Source organism: Capra hircus, chromosome 14 (genome assembly GCF_001704415.2).
Source record: "Capra hircus breed San Clemente chromosome 14, ASM170441v1, whole genome shotgun sequence".
In the NCBI taxonomy this organism is placed as follows: domain Eukaryota; kingdom Metazoa; phylum Chordata; class Mammalia; order Artiodactyla; family Bovidae; genus Capra; species Capra hircus.
Genome location: NC_030821.1, coordinates 9,079,707 through 9,107,193, shown reverse-complemented (window position 1 = coordinate 9,107,193; position 27,487 = coordinate 9,079,707). Strand labels below are relative to the sequence as shown.

General features: G+C 38.4%; 1 protein-coding gene across 3 annotated transcripts in view; it reads right to left on the bottom strand.

The window, feature by feature from the left end:
* Positions 1–27,487, bottom strand: part of SLC26A7 (solute carrier family 26 member 7) — a 139,135-nt gene that overhangs the window by 47,153 nt on the left and 64,495 nt on the right. For all 3 annotated transcript variants that reach the window (XM_005689247.3, XM_013969360.2, XM_018058199.1), the window contains 5 exons: positions 25,389–25,471; positions 14,595–14,742; positions 12,160–12,273; positions 5,564–5,641; positions 4,508–4,603 (listed from right to left, as the gene is read on the bottom strand). In XM_005689247.3, coding sequence (XP_005689304.2) covers positions 4,508–4,603; positions 5,564–5,641; positions 12,160–12,273; positions 14,595–14,742; positions 25,389–25,471 — 519 coding nt within the window. The remainder of the gene's footprint in view (positions 1–4,507; positions 4,604–5,563; positions 5,642–12,159; positions 12,274–14,594; positions 14,743–25,388; positions 25,472–27,487) is intronic.

The following is a 27,487-nucleotide window of genomic DNA, read 5'->3' as shown; positions in this document are numbered from 1 at the left end:
ATATAAGCAGCTCATGAAGCAAGCTCAATATCAGAAAAACAAACAACCCAATCTAAAAATGGGCAGAAGACCTAAACAGACATTTCTCTGAAAAACACATACAGCTAGCCAGCAAACACAGGGAAAAAAATGCTTAACATCACTCATTATTAGAGAAATGCAAATCAAAAGTATAATGAGGTACTACCTTACACTAGTCAGAAATACCATCATTAAAAAATCCACAAAAAATAAATGTTGGAGAGGATATGGAAAAAAGGCAAACTTCTTTCATTGTTAGTGGGAAAGTAAATTGATACAGCCACTATGGAGAACATTATGAAGATTTCTTTACAAACTAGGAATAAAAATACTATAAGACCCAGATATTCCACTACTGGGCATATGCCCTGAGAAAACCATAATTCAAAATGGCTCATGTACCCCAGTAGATATTGCAGTGGAATTTACAACAGCCAGGACATGGAAACAACCTGTCCATCAACAGATAAATGGATAAAGAAGTTGCAGACAATGGAATATTACTTAACCATAAAAAGGAACAAATCTGAGTCAGCTCTAGTGAGGTGGATGAACCTACAGCCTATTAAACAGAGTGAAGTAAGTCAGAAAGAAAGAAACAAATATCATATGTTAATGCATATACATGGAATCTGAGAAAACAATAAATTATTAACTTATTTTCAGGGCATGAATACAGATGCTGACAAAGAGAAGAGACTTGTGGACAAAGAGGGTGAAGGAGAGGATGGGATGAACTGAGAGAGTAGCATTGAAACATTAATATACATTAATATATGCAAAATAGGTACCTAGTGGGAAGTTGCTGTATAACACAGGAAGCTCATACTTGTGCCCTGTGACAACCAGGGGTGGTGGCATGGGTTGGAGAGTGGGAAGAAGGTTCAAGAAAGAGGGGACATATGCATCCTTATAGCTGATTCACATTGTTGTATGGCAGCATTCTAAAGCAATTATTCTACAATGAAAAATAAATTATATATATTTTTATAAATTAAATTATATATGTGTGTGTGTGTGTTAGTCACTCAGTCATGTCCAGCTCTTTGCAACTCCATGGACTATAGGCCGCCAGGCTTCTATGTCCATGGGATTCTCCAAGCAAGAATACTGGAGTGGATCGCCATTCCCTTCTCCAGCAGATCTTCCAGACCCAGGGATCAAACCCTGGTCTCCTGCATCGTAGGCAGATTCTTTACCATTTGAGCTACAGGGATATATATATATATATATATATATATATATATATATATATATACACACACATATATATATACACGCACACATACATATATACATGCACCATATAACTGACCCATTTCACTACTGGGTTATTACCTGAGAGAAATAAAAATATATGTTCACACATACACACAAAGTCCAGAAACACAGAAACAAAGCCTCACTCACCAGACTCCCTGAGGCAGAGGTTAATGGAAAGGCAAAGTGAAAAAGTGCAGTCTTTATACAGAGATGCTGCCCACCGCTAATTCAATCCTCTATTTAAAGCTATTTAAAATCTGTAAATTGTTGGTTGATGTGTTTGGTTCAAAAGCATGCCATAATTTTCCATCATTTTCTCATTTAGTATAATAATATTACAACTAAAACTGTGAATATTTTTGGTCATTTTCAATAGCATTCTCTTTTCTAGGATTGCTATAAAAAGAATTAAGGTAGCTTACTAATGATGTGCAAGGCTCTCTTTTTTATTTATTAGGGTATAGTTTGCTTACAACGTTGTGTTAGTTTCTGCTGTACCACAAAGTGAATCAGCCTGTAAGTATACATTATTTTGCCAATACATGTCTAGTCAAAGCTTTGGTTTTTCCAGTAGTCATGTATGGATGTGAGAGTTGGACTATAAACAAAGCTGAGTGCTGAAGAATTGATGCTTTTGAGCTATGGTGTTGGACAAGACTCTTGAAAGTCCCCTGGACTGCAAGGAGATCCAACCAGCCCATCCTAAAGGAAATCAGTCCTGAATATGCATTGGAAGGATTGATGCTGAAGCTGAAACTCCAATACTTTGGCCACCTGATAGGAAGAACTGACTCACTGGAAAAGACCCTGATGCTGGGGAAGATTGAAGGCAGGAGGAGAAGGGGATGACAGAGGATAGGATGGTTGGATGGCATCACTGACTCAATGGATATCAGTTTGAGTAAGCTCTGGCAGTTGGTGATGGAGGGAGGCCTGGCATGCTGCTATCCACGAGATCACGAAGAGTCAGACACAACTGAGCGACTAAACTGAACTGAACTGAACTTTTACATATATCCCCACCCTCTTGGATCTCACCCATCCAGATCACCACAGTGCCCTGAGCTGGGCACCCTGTGCTGCACAGCAGGTTCCCATCGGCCTTCTACCTTACACACAGTAGGGCATCTATGTCAGTCTCATGACCCAACCTACCCCACCGTCCGCCCCACTGTGTCCACATGTCCAGTCTGCATCTGCATCTCTGTTCCTGCCCTGAAGATAGGTTGATCGGCACCATTTTTCTACATTCCACATACATACATTATTCTATGATATTTGGTTTTCTCTTTCTACATATTTCACTTCTTATGACAGTTTCTAGGTCAATCCATATCTCTAGAAATGACTCAGTTTTGTTCCTTTTTATAGCTGAATGATATTACATTGCATATATATATATATATGTATACATATATATATAGTTTTTCATTTGCTAAGTCATGTCCAACTCTGCGACCCCATGGATGGCAGCATGCCAAGCTTCCCTGATCCCTCACTATCTCCCTGAGTTTACTCAAACTCATGTTAGTTTGAGTTAGTGATGCCATCTCATCCTCTGACACTTCCTTGACATCTCTCCCCTTCCATGATGATAATGTCCTCCCCTTTATGTGATTAATGAGTTTCTTATAAATACCTTTATCATGGGATTATCAATAACTTGTTACATAACTTTGCATCTTCTCAGTTTTTCTATTTCCATGTGCCATTTCATATATATCACCTTAAAGAAGTCATGTTCCTTCATCAGCCTGGTTAATTTTGGCCTCTTGGACGGCCTAAAAAATACTATTCCTTCAAGTCTCAGTTCTCATTTCAGCTGTGCTGTAACTCTTCTGTATTAACCCAGTCCAAATTAACCTTTTAGCTTCTACTTCTCTCCAGTACCAAGTTCTGACTTTTGCTTCTGTTACGTTGTATCGTGCCTCACATGACAGCTACTGTGTCTGTGTCTGCACGCTGCATAGATATTAGTGTCTGAAGAGGATAAGTACTTCGTTATTCATCTCTGCACTTCCACATAACACCTAGCATTGTACCTTGGTAGAAGCTCAGTAATATTGAGATTTAAGAGGAGCATTATTAAATTAGGCACCAGCGTAAATAATCCTCCAACGTCTCTCCGAGTAAAGAACTTGAAGGAGGAGTACACAGACAGTTGCATTTCAATATGATAAAAGCCATGATAGAGCTAAGCAGAGTCTACTCATGAAATAGCTCACCCATTTGTGGGAGGGAGAAAATACCGAATGTTCTTACATAGACGCATTTCTCTAGAACGAGCATAATAAAAACTGATGCTAGTAGAATCCATATTTTATAGTATAATTTAATCTGTTCCTTTCTATTATGTTGTTAGCCACTCAGTCGTGTCTGACTCTTTGCAGCCCCATGGACTGCAGCCCACCAGACTCCTCTGTCCATGGAATTCTCCAGGCCAGAATACTGGAGTGGGTTGCCATTCCCTTCTCTAGGGGATCTTCCTAAGCCAGGGATCAAATTCTGGTCTCTCACATCACAGGCAGCTTCTTTACCACCTGAGCTGTGACAGAAGTCTGTTCCTAGTAATATACTATTAACATAATATTATTATTCTCAATGTAACTCATTTAAAAAACAAATCATTTTTTTAAACAAAGTATTTAGAATGAATATGGTCACCATTTGGAGAAGGAAATGGCAACCCCCTCTAGTATTCTTGCCTGGGAAATCCCATGAACAGAAGAGCCTAGGGAGCTACAGTCCATGGGACTGTAAAGACTTGGACATGACTAAGAGACTGAGCACAAGGTCACTATTAATATGTTTATCCTATGTCAATGAAGCATCCGTTTCTTAGAAATTAATGCTGACTTTTCATATATGTTATATATAGTCATATTTCTACAAGCTGTTTCTTGATGATCTTAACTTCTATAATCAGTTCATAATGGAAATTGGGAATTCACAAACCATTCAAGTGATAATATTTTTTTAAAAGTTCTTAAATAGCACGTCAATCAAAACTTGATACAATTCCACTTCTGTTCTTATAAGGACATTTTAAATTTTCATGTCTTAAGAATTTGAAAAAAATTATAGTTCGTAAATAAGTAAAAACTGTTTGTAAAATGTAAGTCTCAAACGGCTAAAACTATCTTCTGCAAATGAAACTATTAAAGCTTATTTTGTAACATGTGTTTAAGCCAAGAGAGTAATTTTAGGTCAAACTTCTACTTACCCAGTCAATTTTATCCACATTCCAATATCTTTTTAAATCTCGAAACTGTATTAGCATTCCCTTCAGTCCCACAACAATAATACTTGCAAGAACACACTACAAATAAAAAATAAGCTGATGAAGATGCAAGATAAATATTTTAATCTAAATTTAAAAGAATCAAGGTATTTTATGTCTTTGTTTTTTAAATACTTACTAGAGAAAAGTTATCATTTAGAAGACTAAAGTAATATTCATTTTGTTTAGAACTAACCTATTATTGTACTTTAAGAGCATAATATCAATTCTAGATAAGTCACAGGGTAAATTTTATTCCATTCTTAAAAAAAAGGAAGAAATAAAAAGAAAAGTAGTGAATTATAAGGGTGAATGTGATAAGACTGAATGTTCTCTTAACTTTATAATAATTATTCATTGCCATTTGTTTGCAATTTATTGCAAACATTCAGTATACCATGTATTTCTTTAATCATCTTAGTACAAATTATCTGGTTGCATCAGAATATATTTATAAGTCTCTCGAGAAATAAACTTGATTATTGGAAGATTCTCTCATGAAAATGATTTATTCTTAGTACATGAATGAAGAATTAGAACAAGAACTGTCTCTGGATCCCTGAAGTATCTTGCTGTAGTGTCCCAGGTTTGTGAAAAGCAAGGCAGATACCCGTACTAATGTTCTGAGTCGCTTTGTATAAAGATGTATCAAGGGTGGCAAGAAATATTTTGTTCCCTACTCTCTTGCCCAGCACGCATTTTCTCAGTCTAAATTTTATAAAATTCTTCCAAAGTCTATTTCTTATAACAGAGATTGCTTAGTTCTACCTTCCAACTGAATACAGAATAAATCTAATTAAATGAAAACAGCCATGGTACCCTCCCGTACTTTACCCATCTATTGGGCTCTTTCTACCTCTCCTCTATACAACCATTACTTACGTCACTTAACTTTTCATATTTAGGATTATTGAGGTTGTTCTTCAAAGAAATGTTTAAAATGGAATGATTCTCATTAATGTTAAATTTTAAAATTAAATTATAAAAAGCATTACTTACCATGGGCAGCCAGTAAAGCAAAGGCCCTATTGTATAGATGACTATCAGGACAAAAATGCAAGATATTAGACAAGCCACCTGTAAAATACAAGACAGGCAGAAAAAGAAATCCTTGAATTTTTTTGTTATTCCAAAGTTATAGGGGGGAAAAGATAATTCTTAGTTCTTCCTGATAAAAAGAAACAAAATGTTGGCATGTGATCGTTAAATTATATAGACTGTTGTTACCTATATTTTGTAGTTGAAGGAACCCAAATGTGACAGCTGACAAACCAGTACAATCAAATTAAGTCAGCAATGAGAGAAAAGCAATTCTACACAAAGAAATAGGACACCATCAACTATTATCACACACCACAATTTTTTGTTGTTTGTTTAATGGTGAAAATGACACTTCAATTGTACTTAAGACTACTGTTGTTCAGCCTGACCTCCCTTCTCATTACTTAGTTATGTGGGTAATAACTGAATACACACAGCTTTAGAAGTTTTCTGGGCTGATGACAAATTTCCACAGAAGCCTTTGTGCTCTTCTTAGGAGTCCTTCATTACTATGAAAAAATCATATGGGATTATGGAAGCAGTCTCTACAGTGAAATAAACAATTTTATTAATCTTAAAAAATCATTAGTATTGTGTTTTAACCAACTCAATATGTTGACAAAAGGCAATTCAAAACAGCTCACTTCTAACTAAGCTCCACTTGATGGAGAACCAGTTTCACATAAACAGATATTCATGTCTTAATAGAAACATTTAGCCAAACGGTCAGCCTACCAAGAGAAAAGAGGCTTTCACAGGACCAAAAAGATACCTGAAATATAATTATGGAGGAATCAAAGGAAATAAAAGCATATTGGAGTGGTTAAAATAAATATATAGACAAATAATCAATAGTAAGGTCTCAGAGCAACTTGAGTTCTCAGACACTGCTAGTGGGACTTAAGATATGGTACAGCCACTTCCAAAAAACGTTTGGCAGTTTCTCATGAAGTAATGTCTGACTGAAAACTACCTAAGAGAAATGAAAATATATGCCTATCAAAGTACATGTAAATATTTATAGCAGCTTTATTCATAAACACCAAAACTATAAGAATTAAATTGTTTACCAATTGGTGAATAGATAAATTCTAGTACATCACTACAATAGAATACTACTCAATAATAAAGGGGCTTCCCTGGTGGCTCAGAGGTTAAAGCGTGGGCCCACAATGCAGGAGACCTGGGTTCGATCCCTGGGTTGGGAACCCACTCCAGTATTCTTGCCTGGAGAATCCCATGGGTGGAGGAACCTGATGGGCTACAGTCCACCGGGTCGAAAAGAGTCAGACACGACTAAGCGACTTCACTTTCACTTTTCACTTTCAATAATGAAGAGAATAGAGTATTGACACATGTAAGAGCACGGATGAAACAAACTCATAACACTAACAGAAAAAAACTGATACAAGCTCCTTCCATATTTAGTGGAACTCCTCTACAGCATTCAGTTCAGTTCAGTTCAGTTCAGTTGCTCAGTCAGGTCTGATTCTTTGCAACTCCATGAACCACAGCACACCAGGCTTTCCTATCCATCACCAACTCCCGGAGTTTACCCAAACTCATGTCCATTGGGTCAGTGATGCCATCCAACCATCTCATCTTCTGTCACCCCCTTCTCCTCCTGTCCTCAATCTTTCCCAGCATCAGGGTCTTTTGAAATGAGTTGGCTCTTCACATCAGGTGGCCAAAGTATTGGAGTTTCAGCTTCAGCATCAAATCCAGTGAATATTCAGGACCGATTTCCTTTAGGATGGACTGGTTGGATCTCCTTGCAGTCCAACGGACTCTCAAGAGTCTTCTCCAGCACCACAGTTCAAAAGCATCAGTTCTTCGGCACTCAGCTTTCTTTATAGTCCAACTCTCATATCCACACATGACTACTGGAAAAACCATAGCCTTGACTAGATGGACCTTAGTTGGCAAAGTAATGTCTCTGCTTTTGAATATACTATCTAGGTTGGTCATAACTTTTCTTCCAAGGAGTAAGTGTCTTTTAATTTCATGGCTGCAATCACCATCTGCAGTGATTCTGGAACCCCAAACACTAAAGTCTCACTGTTTACATTGTTTCCCTATCTATCTGCCATGAAGTGATGGGACCAGATGCCATGATCTTCGTTTTCTGAATGTTGAGCTTTAAGCCAACTTCTTCACTCTCCTCTTTCACTTTCATCAAGAGGCTCTTTAGTTCTTCACTTTCTGCCATAAGGGTGGTGTCATCTGCCTATCTGAGGTTATTGATATTTCTCCCGGAAATCTTGATTCCAACTTCTGCTTAATCCAGCCCAGCGTTTCTCATAATGTACTCTGTATATAAGTTAAGCAAGGAGGTTGACAATATGCAGCCTTGATATACTCCTTTCCCGATTTGGAACCAGTCTGTTGTTCCATGTCCAAGTCTAACTGTTACTTCCTGATCTGCAAACAGATTTCTCAGGAGGCAGGTCAGGTGGTCTGGTATTCCCATCTCTGTCAGAATTTTCCACAGTTAGTTGTGATCAACACAGTCAAAGGCTTAGGCGTAGTCAAAAAAGAAGAAGTAGATGTTTTTCTGGAACTCTTGCTTTTTCGATGATCCAGCGGATGACGGCAATTTGATTTCTGGTTCCTCTGCCTTTTCTAAATCCAGTTTGAACTTCTGTAAGTTCATGGTTAACGAACTGTTGAAGCCTGGCTTGGAGAATTTTGAGCATTACTTGACTACCATGTGAGATAAGTGCAATTGTGTAGTAGTTTGAGCATTCTTTGGCATTGCCTTTCTTTGGGATTGGAATGAAAACTGACCTTTTCTAGCCCTGTGGCCACTGCTGAGTTTTCCAAATTTGCTGGCATATTGAGTGCATAGTCATAGCATCACCTTTATGCTTTGAAATAGCTCAACTGGAATTCCATCACCTGCACTAGCTTTGTTCGTAGTGATGTTTCCTAAGGCCAACTTGACTTCACATTCCAGGATGTCTGGCTCTAGGTGAGTGGTCACATCATCATGATTATCTGGGTCATAAAGATCTTTTTGGTATAGTTCTTCTGTGTATCCCTGCCACATTTTCTTAATATCTTCTGCTCCTGTTAGGTCCATACCATTTCTGTCCTTTATTGAGCTCATTTTTGCATGAAATGTTCCCTTGGTATCTCTAATTTTCTTGAAGAGACCTCTAGTCTTTCCCATTCTATTGTTTTTCTCTATTTCTTTGCATTGATCACTGAGGAAGGCCTTCTTATCTCTCCTTGCTATTCTTTGGAATTCTGCCTTCAACGTATATATCTTTCCTTTTCTCCTTTGCTTTTCACTTCTCTTCTTTTCTCAGCTATTTGTAAGGCCTCCTCAGACATCCATTTAGCCTTTTTGCATTTCTTTTTCCTGGGGATGGTCTTGATCACGGCCTCCTGTACAACGTCACAAATCTCTAATCATAGTTCTTCAGGCATTCTGTCTATCAGACCTAATCCCTTAACTTTATTTCTCACTTCCATTTTATTATCGTAAGTGATTTCATTCAGGTCATACCTGAATGATCTAGTGGTTTCCCCTACTTTCTTTAAGTCGAATTTGGCAGTAAGGACTTCATAATCTGAGCCACAGACAGCTCCCAGTCTTGTTTTTGCTGACTGTATACAGCTTCCCCATCTTTGGCTGCAAAGAATATAATCAATCTGATTTCGGTGTCGACCGTCTGGTGATGTCCATGTGTAGAGTCTTCTCTTGTGTTGTTGGAAGAGGGTGTTTGCTATGACCAGTGTGTTCTCTTGGCAGAACTCTATTAGCCTTTGCCCTACTTTATTCTGTACTCCAAGGCCAAATTTGCCTGTTACTCCAGGTGTTTCTTGACTTCCTACTTTTGCATTCCAGTCACCTATAACCAAAAGGACATCCTTTTTTGGGTGTTAGTTCTAAAAGGTCTTGTAGGTCTTCATAGCACTGTTCAACTTCAGCTTCTTCAGCATTACTGGTCAGAGACTTGGATTACTGTGATATTGAATGGTTTGCCTTGGAAACGAAAGAGATCATTCTGTCATTTTTGAGATTGCATCCAAGTACTTCATATCAGACTTTTGTTGACTAGGAGGGCTACTCCATTTCTTCTAATGGATTCTTGCCCACAGTAGTAGATATAATGGTCATCTGTATTAAATTTGCCCATTCCATTCCATTTTAGTCACTGATTTCCAAAGTGTCAATGTTCACTCTTCTCGTCTCTTGTTTGACCACTTCCAATTTGCCTTGATTCATGGACCTAACATTCTAGGTTCCTATGCAATATTGCTCTTTACACCACTGGACCTTGCTTCCATCACCAATCACATCCACAACTGGGTGTTGTTTTTGCTTTGGCTTCGTCTCTTCATTCTTTCTGGAGTTATTTCTCCACCAATCATTAGCCTGAAAGTTGAAAGATTTTCATTCTTCTAGATTAACTTACTGGGTATAAGTCTAGTACGTACGAGAGAAAGAGAGAGATTTTAAGGGCTCACTTTATGAAGTCTTGTCACATGGAAAGCTGGTTTCACAAATAGCCTATTTAAAACAAAACTTTTAAGACTTGGCTGTCCCAGTGCCTTCTTCAAATCATGTCTGTTATCCCCACGTAAACTTAATAGTTGTAATGCCAAAATGACTACCATGGGAAAACATCCTCAATTGGGATATGCACATTAAATCAGATTACTTCCTTGTGCAGTTTAATGGGACTAGTTGAGCAGATTAGGGACAATCTCAACAAGCAAAACAGCACAAAAATACGGTGCTGCTGAGCTTTGCTTCTCTGAATTAGTGTTTTGGGTGCCTTTTATTTCTTCTGAAGTCTAACAAAGAGAATATCATGCAGAACTGATGAAAGGAAATCTCACACATTCATCCTTGTAAGAAACGAGGTGGAAATCACTATAGAATCCTAGAATTTTATAGATGTAAGTCTTCAGAGTAAGGGATGATATGTGAGTACACTATATATTAAACATTCAAATTTAGATTACAAATATTTGAGAGTTTGCAAAAATGTTTGTGCCAATGCACATTATGAACTTGTGCTTTAAATCACGAGCTGCCTAAAAATCAAACTGTCATGTAAAACAACGGTGAATGAGAATTACACATCTTTGCTGATGAGTTGTGGCAATAATATGTCACACTATTATAGATTCAGAATTTGTTACTGCTTCCCCCCTGCACCATGATACATTCATCAATAATTTTATTACTTGTATACTACATTTTAATGTTCATTTACCCATCCTTCTCTTGCCACTTTCTCCCAAGGTCAAGAACTATACACTTTTCAAATTTACTCTTCTACAACACCCCCAAAAGGGCTTAATATAAAGTAGGCTACTAAATAATGGATTTGTTGCTCAGTACGTAAAGGTTCACTTGCAGTGCAAGAGACACCAGTTGGATCTCTGGTCCAAGAAGATCCTACATGCCGCAGAGCGACAAAGCCGTGTGCCACAACTACTGAGCCCATGTGCTGCAACTCCTGAAGCGCATGACTATAGCGTGCGCTCTACAAGAGAAGCCGCTGCAGTGCGGAGCTCATGCAGGGCGACAAAGAGCGCCCCCCACCGACTGCAACTAGAGAAAGCCTATGTGCAGCAACAAAGACCCATCCCAACCAAGTAATAAAATTTAGAAGTCCTAAAAATAAAATAAAATATGCACGAACTGTTTTAACAATGGTTAGCTGTTCGTGTTAATGTATTAAACAAACACACACATGAATTTCCTTGTATAGAACAGTGGTTAAAAATACAAGATTTGGAGTAAATCTATCTGGATTCAAATCTCAGCTCTGCCACTTCCTAGCTCCGTGACCTGGGTAAGTTAGTTTAACCCTCTTTTCCTCAATGTTTTCATGTGGAAACCTAGGATAATAATTATGCCTCATTCATAGAGTTTCCTAAAATATTAAATGAGTTCATTTATTAAAAAAAAAAAAAAGCATGACATGCAATGCTTGGTATATAACTCAATATATGCTTCCACCAACACCACCACCATCCTCACCATCACAGAATCATCTTAATTACCACCGTTGATATCTTACTAGTATCGAGCATAATAACTAGTGTACAGGAGGCTCTAAAATGTCAAATTGATTTGAGTTCCTAAAACACACAATTGTTTCATTAAGCCAAAATGTGGATAGACATTGTATTACTTATTCACAGACTTGTACATCTCTATAGACGGGAATTTCAGTATCGGGGACTGATGTTGCATACAATGGCTTTCATTCTATTTAAAGGAAATGAACTAAGATTTTAACATTTCAAACTGACGGGTTAGATTAGCAAAAAGTAAAATCAGAGGCACCACTAGAGGGAGCTTTTGCTCAACGATTGACAACAAGAAAACTGCCCCTAGTACAGGACTTTTTTCCTTTTGTCTGCTCATTGAATCCTTCAGCTTCTCAAGGATCGTTCCTAAGAAAGAGAACAGATAAACTGCCTTGATGCTAGTTCTAAGAGACTAAAGAAATAGCAATAGTCTCGGGAATGTAGAGAGACGCTCATTGCTCTCTCTCAGTCCTGAGCCTGCTGAAGAATAAAGTTACCTGTGTCTTTGCTCCTGTGCTGTAGAGGCCAGCAGTTCTTCCCATGGCAGCCGCACTTGGAATACAGAAGAAGAACGAAGCGATCACGTTGCTGAGGCCATGAGCCAGGAATTCCTACAGGAATGATAGCAGGGAAATGTATCATTTCCTAATCACAATGCACTTTTAGCGTGTGTGTGTGTGTGTGTGTGTGTGTGTGTGTGTGTGTGTGTGTGTGTGTGATGTGCTCAGTCATGCCCAACTCTTTGCGACACCATGGACTATAGCTGGCTAGACTCCTCTGTCCATGGAGGAGGCTGTTTATTGAAGCAAGAATACTGGAGTGGGTTGCCGTTTCCTACTCGATGAGATCTTCCTGATCCAGGGATGGAAGCTGCATCGCTAGCGTCTCCTGCACTGACAGGTGGATTCTTACCACTGTGCCACCTGAGAAGCCCAAATTTTAGAGGCCACAGATAAAGCTTGCCATAGAATGAGACATCTTTTGTACTCTATTTCTGTTCTCTCCACTAGTTGTAATTTAACCATCATTCTAAAAATAGCTAACATTTACTGAGTGCTTACAATGAGCCAGAAACTGTTCTGAGCCCTTTACTCATTCAATCCTGTAACAATAACAACTTTATAGGGAAGCACAAGGTATTTACTGTATCTGCTGCCACTTACTCAGGTTTCAAGTTACTACAATAAAGGGTTTTGTTCCCACCACTCCACCTATGACCTCCAGAGTGCAAAATCCAATGGTTAATTCCTACCTCCCCAGGCAGTAAAGGTGGCATTTGACACGATCGCTCACATTCTCCGCCTTCAAGCCTACTTCCTGGTCCCTCCTGAGCCTCTCACCCTCCTGGTTTCCTCCGACCTCCCTGCCCACCGCTTCTCAGCCTCCTCTGTGGTCCCTTCTCATACAATCACAAATATCGGATCACTTCTTTCTCTATTCTGAGCTACCCCAAAACATGTTGACAGCTGCCATATTTATATCTCGAAGCCTAGACCACTCTTTTAAACTTCAGACTGGTATAGGCAAGCTATTACTCAGCATTTTCATTTGAATGGTTAACAGGTATCCCAAGCTTAATTAATCAGGCTATTGCTCTACATACTCCCACTCTGATCCTCCCACACCCTTCCCCACCTCAAGGCTCTATTTGTTTGGGCCAAAAGCTTCAGACAGAGTCTTGACTTCCCCTTTGCCCAGATGGTGCCCACATCCAATTCACAATCTGTCCACTTCCCAGCTCCATCATTGCTACATCCTGGGCCAAGTCATCAGATGTCACCTGGATTCCTGCAGAAGCTTCCTCATACTTTTCTGCTTCTGCTGTTGCCAAGAACACAGATAAAAATCCCTGCCCTCACAGACTGGTTTTCTAGTGGAGAAATGCTACCAATAAACAAGATGAATACAGAAAGTAAAACAGAGAGTGGAAAGTTTTGGAGATTGGGATTTCAGCCTCCCAAGCAAGGCCTCTCTAAGAAGGAAATATTTAAATAAAGGAGGAATGCAGCTACCTGAGGGTATAGAATTTCTGGAAAAGGGAACAGCAAGTACAGACATCCTGAGCTAGCAACATAGCTAGTAAACTCAAGAAAAAAACAAGGAAGGAAGTGAGGCTAGAACAGGCTACAAAAAAAAAATATGAGATCATAGAGGAAAAGGGATGGTAGCAAGGTCAGGTAGGGCCTTGTAAGCCTTGGCAATAGGCTTTTAATCTAAGTACTATGGGAAGCCACTGGGAGATTCTGAGATGAAGAAAGACACGGCCTGTGTTACGCACCATTCTATCCCTTGTTCCTAGACTGGTGTCTGCCATATAGTACGGTTCAATACACATCTGTTGAATGAATAAATCTGCTTTTTGTACAGATGACAAAACTGGGGCATATAAACCATTTCAGAGTGAGATTTAGACAGAGGTACTTTGGCCTTCTAACCACTCCTGCACAGCTATGTCTGCAGACCTGTGTAGGAATGTAGGGCCATGGGCTTTGGGACAAAACACTAGCAGAAGTAGATTCATAAACATTCTCAATAAAATCTGCATCCTTTGTATGCTGAGAAACCCTTTCATCCTTTAGTTTTTCACTAAGAAGAGTAATAGTGTTCTTTGTACTTTGAAATCCGAATTTTTTTTAAAAGTTGGCATGCAATCATAAATATATTTAGATTTTCTCCTAAAAACAAAAGGAACATCAAGATATCCCTCTATTTAAAAACAAAAGTGTACTATAACCAACCCACAAACCTCAGATTTTCACCTTTCTATCAATGATTTACAGATTTTTGTTTTGGTTTGTGCTATCCATTCTTGTTATACACTTAGGAGAGCTGTATTTTTTCATAAGTTCAACATTTTCAGTATCCAGGAGTACAGGTCAAAATGATATAGTAGCTATGGAGAGGTGTGGAGAGGGACTGGGACATACTACACCTGATTGTCATCAACTGAATATCTGAATTTTTTGGCAGATCCTTGCGCAAGAGCCAGTGAGGCCACATAGCCAACAAGTGCCACTCCAAAGGCTTCAGTGATGACCGCAGAGAGGAGGTTCATTGGGGGAGCTCGAGGTGGAGGAATCCTGTGAAAGAAAGACCATACTGAACTCATCAACTCATATGTAATTTCTTTAACAACTTGCAGCGAATTCAACTATGGTAATGACTCTGAAGTTGACACAAAATACATGAAATACCCCTGAGAAAACCAAGCAGCCTTGCCCTTAGAAGCCTTTTATTCTTTGCATTTTTTGGAGAAAAGCAAAATCACAAAGAACACCATAGAGAGAGCACCACACATTTAACTTTCATTTACTTCCAGGAAATTTAAGTTATAGCACAGAAACTTTGACTCAACAAAAATTTCCTGCATCAGAACAAAAGCAAATCTGGAACATTCTTTTATTGAATCTTTTGAAACATTTATGTGGCTGGCACTAGAAACTGTATTTCCTGCCTTGAATACTACAGTACTGTATGCAAACACTAGTTTACTGTGAGTTATGATTCTTTGAGCTAATCCTTAAGTTTGCCATTGAGTTAATTATGTTTTTAACTTGACCCTTTCATGGTGCACTTAATGATTGTTAAAAAAAGAGACAACAGGCCCACTGTGGAGTCATTTGCGCTAAGCCCCATGTAAGCAAATCAAGAATTAATACCTAACTTAAGTGAAGTTTTACCTTATTCCAGGAATATAACCTGAGTCAGTCAGCCTGGAATTACCTGGTCAACACCAGTGAGGTATGTGTCCTTCCATACCCCACAGGAAGGTGAACTTACCTGAAACAATCCACTCTGCTAAAAATTTCCTTTTCCTGTCCTCCTGACTATAACGCCTTTTATTTTGTTTAGCTCTTCAGAGAGCCTTTTGATTTGGTAGATGGGCTGCTGCTCAATTAAGGAATTACTGAAGAAACCCAATAGACCTCTAAGTGTACTTAGCTGAATTTTATTTTGTGACTCTATGTACCATATGTTATGAAAAATATCTATATAGGCTCCATCTACCCTCTGTTGCAAAACATGGGACAACTTAAGAGCTAACACTGTTTCTCAGTTTTACTTTTTGTTATTTTTTTATTGCAGTGTAGCAGACTAACAACGTTGTGATAATTTCAGGTGGGAAGCAAAAGGACTCAGCCATGCATACATATGTATCCACTCTTTCCCAAACTCCCCTCCCATCCCGGCTGCCACTAATATTGAGCAGAGTTCCATGTGCTATGAAGGTCTTTGCTGGTTACCCACATTAAATATAGCAGTGTGTACATGCCCATCCCAAACTCCTTAACTACCCTTTTCCCAATCCTTTTCCCCAACAACCATAAGTTTGTTCTTTAAGTTTGTGAGTCTCTCTCTCCTCTGTAAGTACATTTGCATCATTTTTTTTTTAGGTTCCACATATAAAGGATATCATACAATATTTCTCCTTCTCTATCTGACTTACTTTATTCACTATGACAATCTCTAGGTCCATCCATGTTGCTGCACACGACATTATTTCATTCCTTTCAATAGCTGAGTAATATTTCATTGTCTACATGTACAATTATCTGTTACCATCAACAGACATTTAGGTTGCTTCCCATTTCTTGGCTAGTGTATACAGTGCTGCAATGAACACAGGGTGCGTGTACCCTTTCAGATTATATTTTGCTCCAGATATATCCCCAGGAGTGGGACTGCAGGGTCATATGTTAGCTCTGTTTTTAGATTTTTAAGAACCCTCCATACTGTGCTATATAGTAGCAGTACCACTTTACATTCACACCAACAATGTAGGAGGGCTCCCTTCTCTCCACACCCTCTCCAGCACTTACTGTTTGTGAATGACAACTGTGGTTTGATGATAGCCATTCTGGCTGGAAAATGGTCAGGGGAAGCCTGGCATGCTGCAGTGCATGGGGTCACAAAGAGTCAGACGTGACAGAGTGACTGAACAACAAATTCTGGCTGGTGTGAGATGATATCTCACTGAGGTTTTGAATTGCTTTTGTGTAGTAATTAGTGATGTTGAACATCTTGTTATGTGCTTCTTGGTCATCGGTATATCTTCTTTTGAGAAATGTCTATTTAGGTCTTCTGCCCATTTCTAAACTGGATTATTTATTTTAATGCTGTTAAGTATCATGAGCTGTTGGTAAGTTTTGGAAACTAACTCCTTGTCAGTCCCATTCTTAGCAAATATTTTTTCCCAGTATGTCTTTTCTTTACTGTTTCCTTTGAAATGCAAAAGTTTTGAGTTTAAGTACATCCTATTTGCATATTTTTGTTTTTGTTTCCATATTCTGGGAGACAGATTAAGAAAGATATTGCTGTGATTTACATCAGAGTGCTCTGCCTATGTTTTCCTCTGGGAGTGTTATCGTGTTCATTGTCATATTTAGATCTTTAAACCATTTTGAGCTTATTTATCTGTATGATGTCAAAGAATGATCTAATTTCACTTTTTAACATGTGGGCTTTGCTGGTGGCTCAGAAGGTAAAGAATTCACCTGCTATGTGGGAGACCTAGGTTCAGTCCCTGGGTTGAGAAGATCTCCTGGAGGAGGGCATGGCAACCCGCTCCAGGACTTCCCTGATAGCTCAGCTAGTAAAGAATCCACCTGCCAAACAAGAAACCCTGGGTTGATTCCTGGATCAGGAAGATCCCCTGGAGAAGGACTCCAGTATTCTTGAGCTTCCTTGGTGGCTCTGATGGTAAAGAATCTGCCTGCACTGTGGGAGACCTGGGTTAGATCTCTAGGTTGGATCTCTGGAAAAGGGCACGTGAACCCACTCCAGTATTCTTGCCTGGAGAATCCCCATGGACAGAGGAGCCTGGCGGAATACATTCCATGGGGTAGCAAAGGTTTGGACATAACTAAGCAACTAAACACACAGCACACAAATTTCATTTTTTACATGTCGCTGTCCAATTTTCCCAGCACCTTTTGTTGAAGAGACCATCTTTCCAACATTATGTTGTCTTGCCTCCTTTGTCATAGATTAATTAACCAGAAGTGTGTGAGTTCATTTCTGCACTTTCAATCCTGTTCCATTAATCTGTGTTTCTATTTTTGTTCTAGTCCCATCCTGTTTTGATTTGTAGTATAATCTGAAATCAGGGCACATGGTTCTTAGAGCTCTTTTTCAAGATTGCTTTGGCCATTCTGGATCTATTGCGTCTCCATACAAATTTTAAGATTTTTTGTTCTAATTCTATGAAAAATGCCACTGGTGATTTGATAGGGAGTGCACTGAATCTGTAGATTGCCTTGGGTAGTATGGTAATTTTGCCAATATTGATTCTTCTTATCGACAAACATGTTATATCTTCCCATCTCTTTGTGTCTTTGATTTCTTTCATCAACATCTTATAGTTTTCTGAGAATAGGTCTTTTGTCTCTTCAAATAATCTTATTCCTAGGTATTTTATTCTTTTTGGTGTGATAATAAATGGAATTGTTTCTTGAATATCTCTTACTAATATTTCATTGTTAATGTATAGAAATGCAAGTGATTTCTGTGTATTAATTTTGTAACTTGCAAATCTTTGTTGTTGTTGTTCAGTTGCTCAGTCATATCTGACTCTTTACGACCCCATGGACTGCAGTGCAGCCGGCTTCCCTGTTCCTCACTATCCCTCAGAATTTGCTCAAATTCATGTCCATTGAGTTGGTGATGCCATCCAACCATCTCATCCTCTGTCATCCCCTTCTCTCCCACCTTCAATCTTTCCCAACATCAGGGTCTTTTCAAATGAGTCAGTTCTTTGCATCAGGTGGCCAAAGTATTGGAGTTTCAGCTTCAACATCAGTGCTTCCAATGAATATTCAGGACTGATTTCCTTTAGGATGGACTGGTTGGATCTCCTTGCAGTTAACGAGACTCACAAGAGTCTTCTCCAACACCATGGTTCAAAAGCATTTATTCTTCAGTGCTCAGCCTTCTCTATGGTCCAATTCTCACATCCGTACATGCCTACTGGAAAAACCATAGCTTTGACTATACGAACTTTTGTTGGCAAAGTGATGTCTCTATTAGCTTTGTAACCTGCAAATCTACCAAATTCATTGATGATTTCTAGTAGCTCTCTGGTAGCGTCTTTAGGATCTTCTGTGTATAGCATCATGTCATCTGCAAGCAATGACTGTTTTACTTCTTCTTTCCCCATTTGGATTCCTTGTATTCATTTTCTTCTCTGATTACCATGGATTGGACTTCCAAACTATGTTTGATAAGTGATGAGAATGGAATTATCACTTTTGCTTTTCAAAGAACCATCTCTTAACTTCATCAATCTTTGCAATTATTCTCTCTGTCTCTATTTCATTAATTTCTGCTCTGATCTTTATGATTTATTTCCTTCTACTTAACTTCAGGTTTTATTTGTTCTTTCTCTAGTTGTTTTAAGTGTAAGGTTAGGTTTTTTTCCTTGTTTCTTGAGGTAAAAGTGGTAGGAGTATATTGCTATACACTTCTTTCTTAGAACTGCTTTTGCAGCATCCCATAGGTTTTGGAAGGTTTAACTTTCATTTTCTTCAGTGATCCATTGGTTATTTAGTAGCACATTGTTTAGCTGCCATGTTTGTGGGTTTTTTTAATAGTTTTTTTTTTTTTCAATTGGAGGACAATTGCTTTACAATACTATGTTGGTTTCTGCCGTACATCAACATGAGTCACACAGGTATACACATATCCCCTCCCTCCTGAGCCCCTCTTCCCATCTTCCACCCCATCCCACCCCTCTGGCTTGTCACAGAGCACTTCGTTGAGCTCCCCGTGTCACACAGCAAATTCCCACTTGCTCTCTATTTTACGTTGGTAATGTATATATTTACATACTATTCTCTGTTTGTCCCACCCTCTCCTTCCCCCACTGAGTCCACAAGTCTTTTCTCTATGTCTGCATCTCCACTGCTGCTCTGCAAATGGGTTCTGTTTTGAGGTGCTCCTGTGTTGGGTGCATATATAATTGTTTTATCTTTTTCTTGGACTGAATTATTGAACATTATGTAGTGTCCTCCTCGTCTCTTACAACAGCCTTTGCTTTGAAGCCTATTTTTTCTGATATGAGTATTGCTGCTTCAGTTTTATTACGATTTCCACTTGCAGAGAATACATTCTCCCATTCCTTTACTCTCAGTCTGTCAGTGTCCCTAGGTCTGCAGTGGGTCTTCTGTAAACACCACACTTACGGGTCTTTTTATAATCCACTCAGCAAATCCATTGTCTTGGTTGGTGCATCTAATCCATTTACATTTAAGATAAGTATCAATATGTATGATCTTATTACCATTTTCTTAATTCTTCTGGGTTTATATTTGTAGGTCTTTTCCTTCTCTTAAGTTTGTCCCTAGAGAAGTTCCTTTCAGTTCAGTTCAGTTCAGTCACTCAGTCGTGTCTGACTCTGTGTGACCCCATGAATAGCAGCACGCCAGGCCTCCCTGTCCATCACCATCTCCCAGAGTTCACTCAGACTCACATCCATCGAGTCCACGATGCCATCCAGCCATGTCATCCTCTGTTGTCCCCTTCTCCTCCTGCCCCCAATCCCTCTCAACATCAGAGTCTTTTCCAACGAGTCAACTCTTCGCATGAGGTGGCCAAAGTACTGGAGTTTCAGCTTTAGCATCATTCCTTCCAAAGAAATCCCAGGGCTGATCTCCTTCAGAATGGACTAGTTGGACCTCCTTGCAGTCCAAGGGACTCTCAAGAGTATTCTCCAATAACACAGTTCAAAAGCATCAATTCTGCAATGCTCAGCCTTCTTCACAGTCCAACACTCACATCCATACATGACCACTGGAAAACCATAGCCTTGACTAGATGGACCTTAGTCAGGAAAGTAATGTCTCTGCTTTTGAATATGCTATCTAGGTTAGTCATAACTTTTCTTCCAAGGAGTAAGGATCTTTTAAATTCATGGCTGCAATCACCATCTGCAGTGATTTTGGAGCCCCCAAAAATAAAGTCTGACACTGTTTCCACTGTTTCCCCATCTATTTCCCATGAAGTGATGGGACCAGATGCCATGATCTTCGTTTTCTGAATGTTGAGCTGTAGGCCAACTTTTTCACTCTCCTCTTTCACTTTCATCAAAAGGCTTCCTAGTTCCTCTTCACTTTCTGCCATAAGGGTGGTGTCATCTGCATATATGAGGTTATGGATATTTCTCCTGGGAATCTTGATTCCAGCTTGTGTTTCCTCCAGTCCAGCATTTCTCATGATGTACTCTGCATATGTTAAATAAGCAGGATGACAATATACAGTCTTGACGTTCTCCTTTTGCTATTTGGAACCAGTCTGCTGTTCCATGTCCTGTTCTAACTGCTGCTTCCTGACCTGCATACAGATTTCTCAAGAAGCAGGTCAGGTGGCCTGGTATTCCCATCTCTCTCAGAATTTTCCACAGTTTCTTGTGATCCACACAGTCAAAGGCTTTAGCATAGTCAATAAAGCAGAAATAGATGTTTTGCTGGAACTCTCTTGCTTTTTCCATGATTCAGCGGATGTTGGCAATTTGATCTCTGGTTCCTCTGCCTTTTCTAAAACCAGCTTGAACATCAGGAAGTTCATGGTTCACGTATAGCTGAAGCCTGGCTTGGAGAATCTTGAGCATTATTTTACTAGCATGTGAGATGAGTGCAATTGTGCGGTAGTTTGAGCATTCTTTGGCATTGCCTTTCTTTGGAATTGGAATGAAAACTGACCTTTTCCAGTCCTGTGGCCACTGCTGAGTTTTCCAAACTTGCTGGCATATTGAGTGCAGCACTTTCACAGCATCATCTTTCAGGATTTGAAAGAGCTCAACTGGAATTCCATCACCTCCATTACCTTTGTTCATAGCAATGCTTTCCAAGGCCCGCTTGACTTCACACTCCAGGATGTCTGGCTCTAGATGAGTGATCACATCATCATGATTATATGGGTCGTGAAGAGCTTTTTTGTACAGTTCTTTGTGTATTCTTGCCACCTCTTCTTAATATCTTCTGCTTCTGTTAGGTCCAGACCATTTCTGTCCTTTATCAAGCCCATCTTTGCATGAAATGTTCCCTTGGTATCTCTAATTTTCTTGAAGAGATCTCTAGCCTTTCCCATTCTGTTCTTTTCCTCTATTTCTTTGCATTGATCACTGAAGAAGGCTTTCTTATCTCTTGCTATTCTTTGGAACTCTGCATTCAGATGTTTATATCTTTCCTTTTCTCCTTTGCTTTTTGCCTCTCTTCTTTTCACAGCTATTTGTAAGGCCTCCCCAGACAGCCATTTTGCTTTTTTGCATTTCTTTTCCATGGGGATGGTCTTCATCTCTGTCTCCTGTACAATGTCACGAACCTCAGTCCATAGTTCATCAGGCACTCTATCTATCAGATCTAGGCCCTGAAATCTATTTCTCACTTCCACCATATAATCATAAGGGATTTGATTTAGGTCATACCTGAATGGTCTAGCGGTTTTCCCTACTTTCTTCAATTTAAGTCTGAATTTGGTAATAAGGAGTTCATGATCTGAGCCACAGTCAGCTCCTGGTCTGGTTTTTATTGACTGTATAGAGCTTCTCCATCTTTGGCTGCAAAGAATATAATCAGTCTGATTTCAGTGTTGACCATCTGGTGATGTCCATGTGTAGAGTCTTCTCTTGTGTTGTTGGAAGAGGGTGTTTGCTATGACCAGTGCATTTTCTTGGCAAAACTCTATTAGTCTTTGCCCTGCTTCATTCTGCATTCCAAGGCCAAATTTGCCTGTTACTCCAGGTGTTTCTTGACTTCCTACTTATGCATTCCAGTCCGCTATAATGAAAAGGACATCTTTTCCGGGTGTTAGCTCTAAAAGGTCTTGTAGGTCTTCATAAAACTGTTCAACTTCAGTTTCTTCAGCATTACTGGTTGGGGCATAGACTTGGATAACTGTGATATTGAATGGTTTGCCTTGGAGATGAACAGAGATCATTCTGTCGTTTTTTAGATTGCATCCAAGTACTGCATTTCGGACTCTTTTGTCGACCATGATGGCTACTGCATTTCTTCTGAGGGATTCCTGCCCGCAGTAGTAGATATAATGGTCATCTGAGTTAAATTCACCCATTCCAGTCCATTTTAGTTCACTGATTCCTAGAATGTCGATGTTCACCCTTGCCATCTCTTGTTTGACCACTTCCAATTTGCCTTGATTCATGGACCTGACATTCCAGGATCCTATGCAATATTGCTCTTTACAGCATCGGACCTTGCTTCTATCACCAGTCACATCCACAGCTGGGTATTGTTTTTGCTTTGGTTTCATCCCTTCATTCTTTCTGGAGTTATTTCTCCACTGATCTCCAGTAGCAAATTGGGCACCTATTTGGTGCTAATGAATTCTCTTAATTTTTGTTTGTCTGTAAAACTTTTGATTTCTCCATCAAATCTGAGCAAAGTCATGCTGGGTAGAGTATTCTTGGTTGTAAGTTTTTCCCTTTCATCACCTTAAATACATTGTGCCATCCCTTTCTTACTTGTAGAATTTTGGTTGAGAAATCAGCTAATAATACATAAAACATACAAGGGTATGCGTCATTCTTCCCTTGTTGCTGTTAACATTTTATGTTTGTCTCAAATTGTTGTCAGTTTGATTGGTATGTGTCTCAGTGTATTCCTCCTTGGGTTTATCCTAACTAGGACTCTCTGCACTTCAAGGGTTTGGTTGATTATTTCTTTTCCTATGTTAGGGAAGTTTTCAACTATTATCTCTTCAAATATTTTCTCAGGTGCTTTCTCAGTCTCTTCATCTTCTGGCACCCCTATAATGTGAATGCTGGTGCATTTAATGTTGTCTCAGAAGTCTCTTAGGCTGTCTTCATTTCTTTTCATTCTTTTCTTCTATATTCTGCTTTGCTGCAATGATTTCCACCATTTTCTCTTCCAGGTCACTTACCCATTCTTCTTCCTCAGTTATCCTGCTCTTGATTCCTTCTAGTGGATTGTTCATCTCCATTTCTTTGTCCTTTAGCTCCTCTAGGTCTTTGGTAAACCTTTCTTGCATCTTCTCCATTCTTTTCCCAGGACCTTGGATCATCTTCACTATCATTCTGAACTCCTTTTTCTGAAGCTTGCCGTCTCCACTTCATTTAGTTGTTCTTTTAGTTTGATTTTATCTTTTTCCTTCACCTGGAACATAATCCTCTGGCTTTTCATTTTGATTAACTTTCTGTGGTTGTGGTTTTTGTTCTTGAAGTTGGCGGAATTGTAGTTCTTCCTGCTTCTTCTGTCTGCCCTCCTGTGGATGAGGCTAAGAGGCTTGTGCAACTTCTATTTCTCAGTTTTAAACAACTGTTTAAAATATTTCTTCCAACTAATACCCAGTCATTGTCTTTTTTTTTTTTTTTTTTTTTGAAAACCACTTGAGCCAAAGTATCATTGTTTATTTATCCCTGATGATGCTATGTGGCACTTACCTTCTGTCTTTAAAGAAAAATCCCTCTGGGGCAACAATAGAAGAAAAGGGGGAAATAATTTATGTTCATGTAATATTGAGCATGTAAACTGAATGTTCAGCACTTTCACAGTAGCAGTTTTATTAAATTCTCCCCACAATCCCCAGATCAAGTACCATGAGTGCAATGTATAGAGAAGAAAACATTCTAAAAAATGTATCTTAATCACAAAGTGATGGTAGAGCTGGGATTCAACCTCAGCTCCATCTCTTATCAATGCCATGATTTTTCTATGATTCTTTAAGAAGATGAGTTTGTAAAAGTCACTCAAAACAAAGGATAACTAGACTAGATGAAGGAGAGGCATGGTATTTTTTGCCCACTCCCTCAAGTTTAACCCTAAGTCAAACTGATTCGTACCATTACAAGCCCTAAGTCATATACATAAAAGTGTTTCAAACTATAAGAAATTTTGTTTCATGAAAATCAAGCTTGCCTAATTATTAATAATGATAAATTAACCTATAGGAATAAAAAAACAATAAACTGAATTTGAAGGTAAAGTAGAGAACCCTTCAGAAAACACAAGATGATTCCAATAATCACTATTGGCCTATGTCTGGAAGATAAAAATATAGAGAAGCCAACAACTCTAATTTTGCCCCAAATCTATAAATATTGGTGTATAACACAGCCCATTAAAAGAGAATAATTCATAAGACATCCTCTTTCTCCCCTAAGATGATGTTGCTTCCTTTCAGGATATATTTGGAAAAATATTTTGTGCTTTCAGGGTGAACACGTCTTCCTTTTGTTAATCTTCTCTTCGTGTCCAAAGGAAGGCTTTAAGACAGGTGGGAAACATGCTCTCATTTCTATTTCCACTCTCTCTTTCACCAGTGCATACCATTCATGTCTATATGTCTGCTATTTAAGATGATGCTTGTGTATTTTTACTATATTTTAAGTGAAATATAAATAGTCATAGGAATGTGTGAGTAGAAGAGGGAAGACTAGAGCATGACTCTAATTTGGAAATTCAATGTTCTGCTTTCTTTTTCAAATGATGTGTATTAATAATCTCCAAATCTTTTACTTGAAGCAATACTGTAAAAAATAGTTATCAACTTCTCAAATAATAGATATATACTTTAAGAAGTTATTTTTCTTTATTGTGAACTGCTTCTATCACTGTAAAATAGAAATTAACTAGAATTTTGTACCACATATAGCCTTTGAAAGAAATAAAATTCATATCCACCTACTCCCCATTTGCTTCCTCCATCAACAAACAAACAAAAGGAAAGAGAGAAAGAAAAAAGACTACATTACCCTTTTGGAATATGACCAACTACTTCTAATCCGTATGTGTTTTCCATATTGGTACAATAGCAAGTCAAAGATGTAGCAATCATCTGTGTGGTTCCATTTGAAAAAGAGAAAAATAAAATTATTCCTGTCTCTCAAACATCTTAAAACTATTTTAAAAGCAAACATCACTCATGTGCTCCACGATTATCAACAGTAATATAGTATTTGCACAGATTTTTAAAAACTAAGAAAATATGTAAATAAAAAAATCCCTCTGAGATTTGAGAGCACTTAATCTGCAGTCTCAAAAACTAAATGGCGTTACAGTAATACAACTTTTATCATATCCTTTCCAGTTATAGCAACCCAATTATGTCTGATTTTGAAGGGGTGCAGAATACAGAATATACAAATGTGTGTTTGTGTGTGTGTGTGTGTGTATGTGTGTGTGTGTGCTGCACACAGATACCACAGTCCAACCTAAATACTTGTCTCTCATGATATGAAAGAATGTTTTAACTCAGAACATTTTCCTTTCACTGGAGTAGTCACAAAAGGGTTTAAGACGCTGCATCAATATTCCTAATGTAGGTTAGTAATTGATGGTTTACAGTCTCCTTGAATAATCTTTAATTTTGAGCTTTAAAAATATGCTAGTTAATAATGTGTTGAACCCAATATTTTTTGAATTACCTCCCTGGAGTTTCAGGAGCCTGACCTTCTATTGTATGACATACGGCAAGCAAGGCCTTGTATTCTCTGCAAGTATCCACAGTCCCCTTTAAAGTGTATGTTCAGAATTCTGTTAAGGACTTGTTTTCACCAGTCATATTACCTTAATGTTTTCCATCCATTTTCACATTCTCTTCATTCTTTTGATTATTTAATAGGTACTGGTTATTTCACAGGGTTATCTATCAGTTTGATATCTGTTTAATCATTTCTATACTATGCTTCTTTGTTAAAAAGAAACACACTAATTACCTAAAGTATAAATTTACCATATACATGGTCAGAAAAAAGGTATAAAAAAAAATCACACTAGCAAAATAAGGAATATCCAACAATTCCAATAATATTACTTTGTAGGGATTTTTACTATATATTTCTCTTCTCTATGATGATATTTAACTGACTTTATAATATTTCTTAAAACATTAAATAGACTTAAAAAACAAAGGAGACGAGAATTTTTTTAAAGGCAATAAAACTCAAACAGGTAACAGTTTCAAACTTTATAAATATTATGACATAATTGTACTTTCTAAATACAATAGTAGTAAAAAATTCAGGCTATTAGGTTGGAATCAGAAGTATTAATGTATTCAAAAATTTCTACATTTAATACATTTTAATTGCTAATAATTTTCATGAAATATTTACATCATCAGAAAATACTGTGAGCTATAAAAGAAAATATACCATAGCCACAAGATGCTGAATCCTTATTGAAAACGGAAGAATGCATGGTGTTCAATATATATAGCCAATATTAAAATTAAGTAACTTAAGTCACTAACTTTGTCTTTAGTGCTTTAGAAGGTTCTAATCTGCCATCTTCCAACTGTAACTCTTCTCATAAAATGGGAGTTTTGTGGGGACAAGGGGAGGTACCTAACTCAAACCTGGGCTCATATTTCTGGATCATACACTGAATTCCCAGGAATCTATAATTTCCTGACAAAGTCTGCTTCCAGATACCTTCTCCATGTCTCCCCTTCCAGAATGGTCCAAGGAAAGGCCAAGGGAGAGTTGTGTGGGTGAAAAGTGGAGATATGTTCAGAGTTTGGGTGCTGGGCAAAAGTATCCATGTGTATACTCATGAATCTCATTGTAGGTGAGATGATGCTGTGAAAGTGCTGCACTCACATGCTAGCAAAGTAATGCTCAAAATTATTCAAGCCAGGTTTCAACAATACATGAACTGTGAACTTCCAGATGTTCAAGCTGGATTTAGAAAAGGCAGAGGAACCAGAAATCAAACTGCCAACATACACTGGATCATCAAAAAGCAAGGGAGTTCCAGAAAAACATCTACTTCTGCTTTATTGACTATGTCAAAGCCTTTGACTGTGTGGATCACAACAAACTGTGGAAAATTCTGAAAGAGATGGGAACAC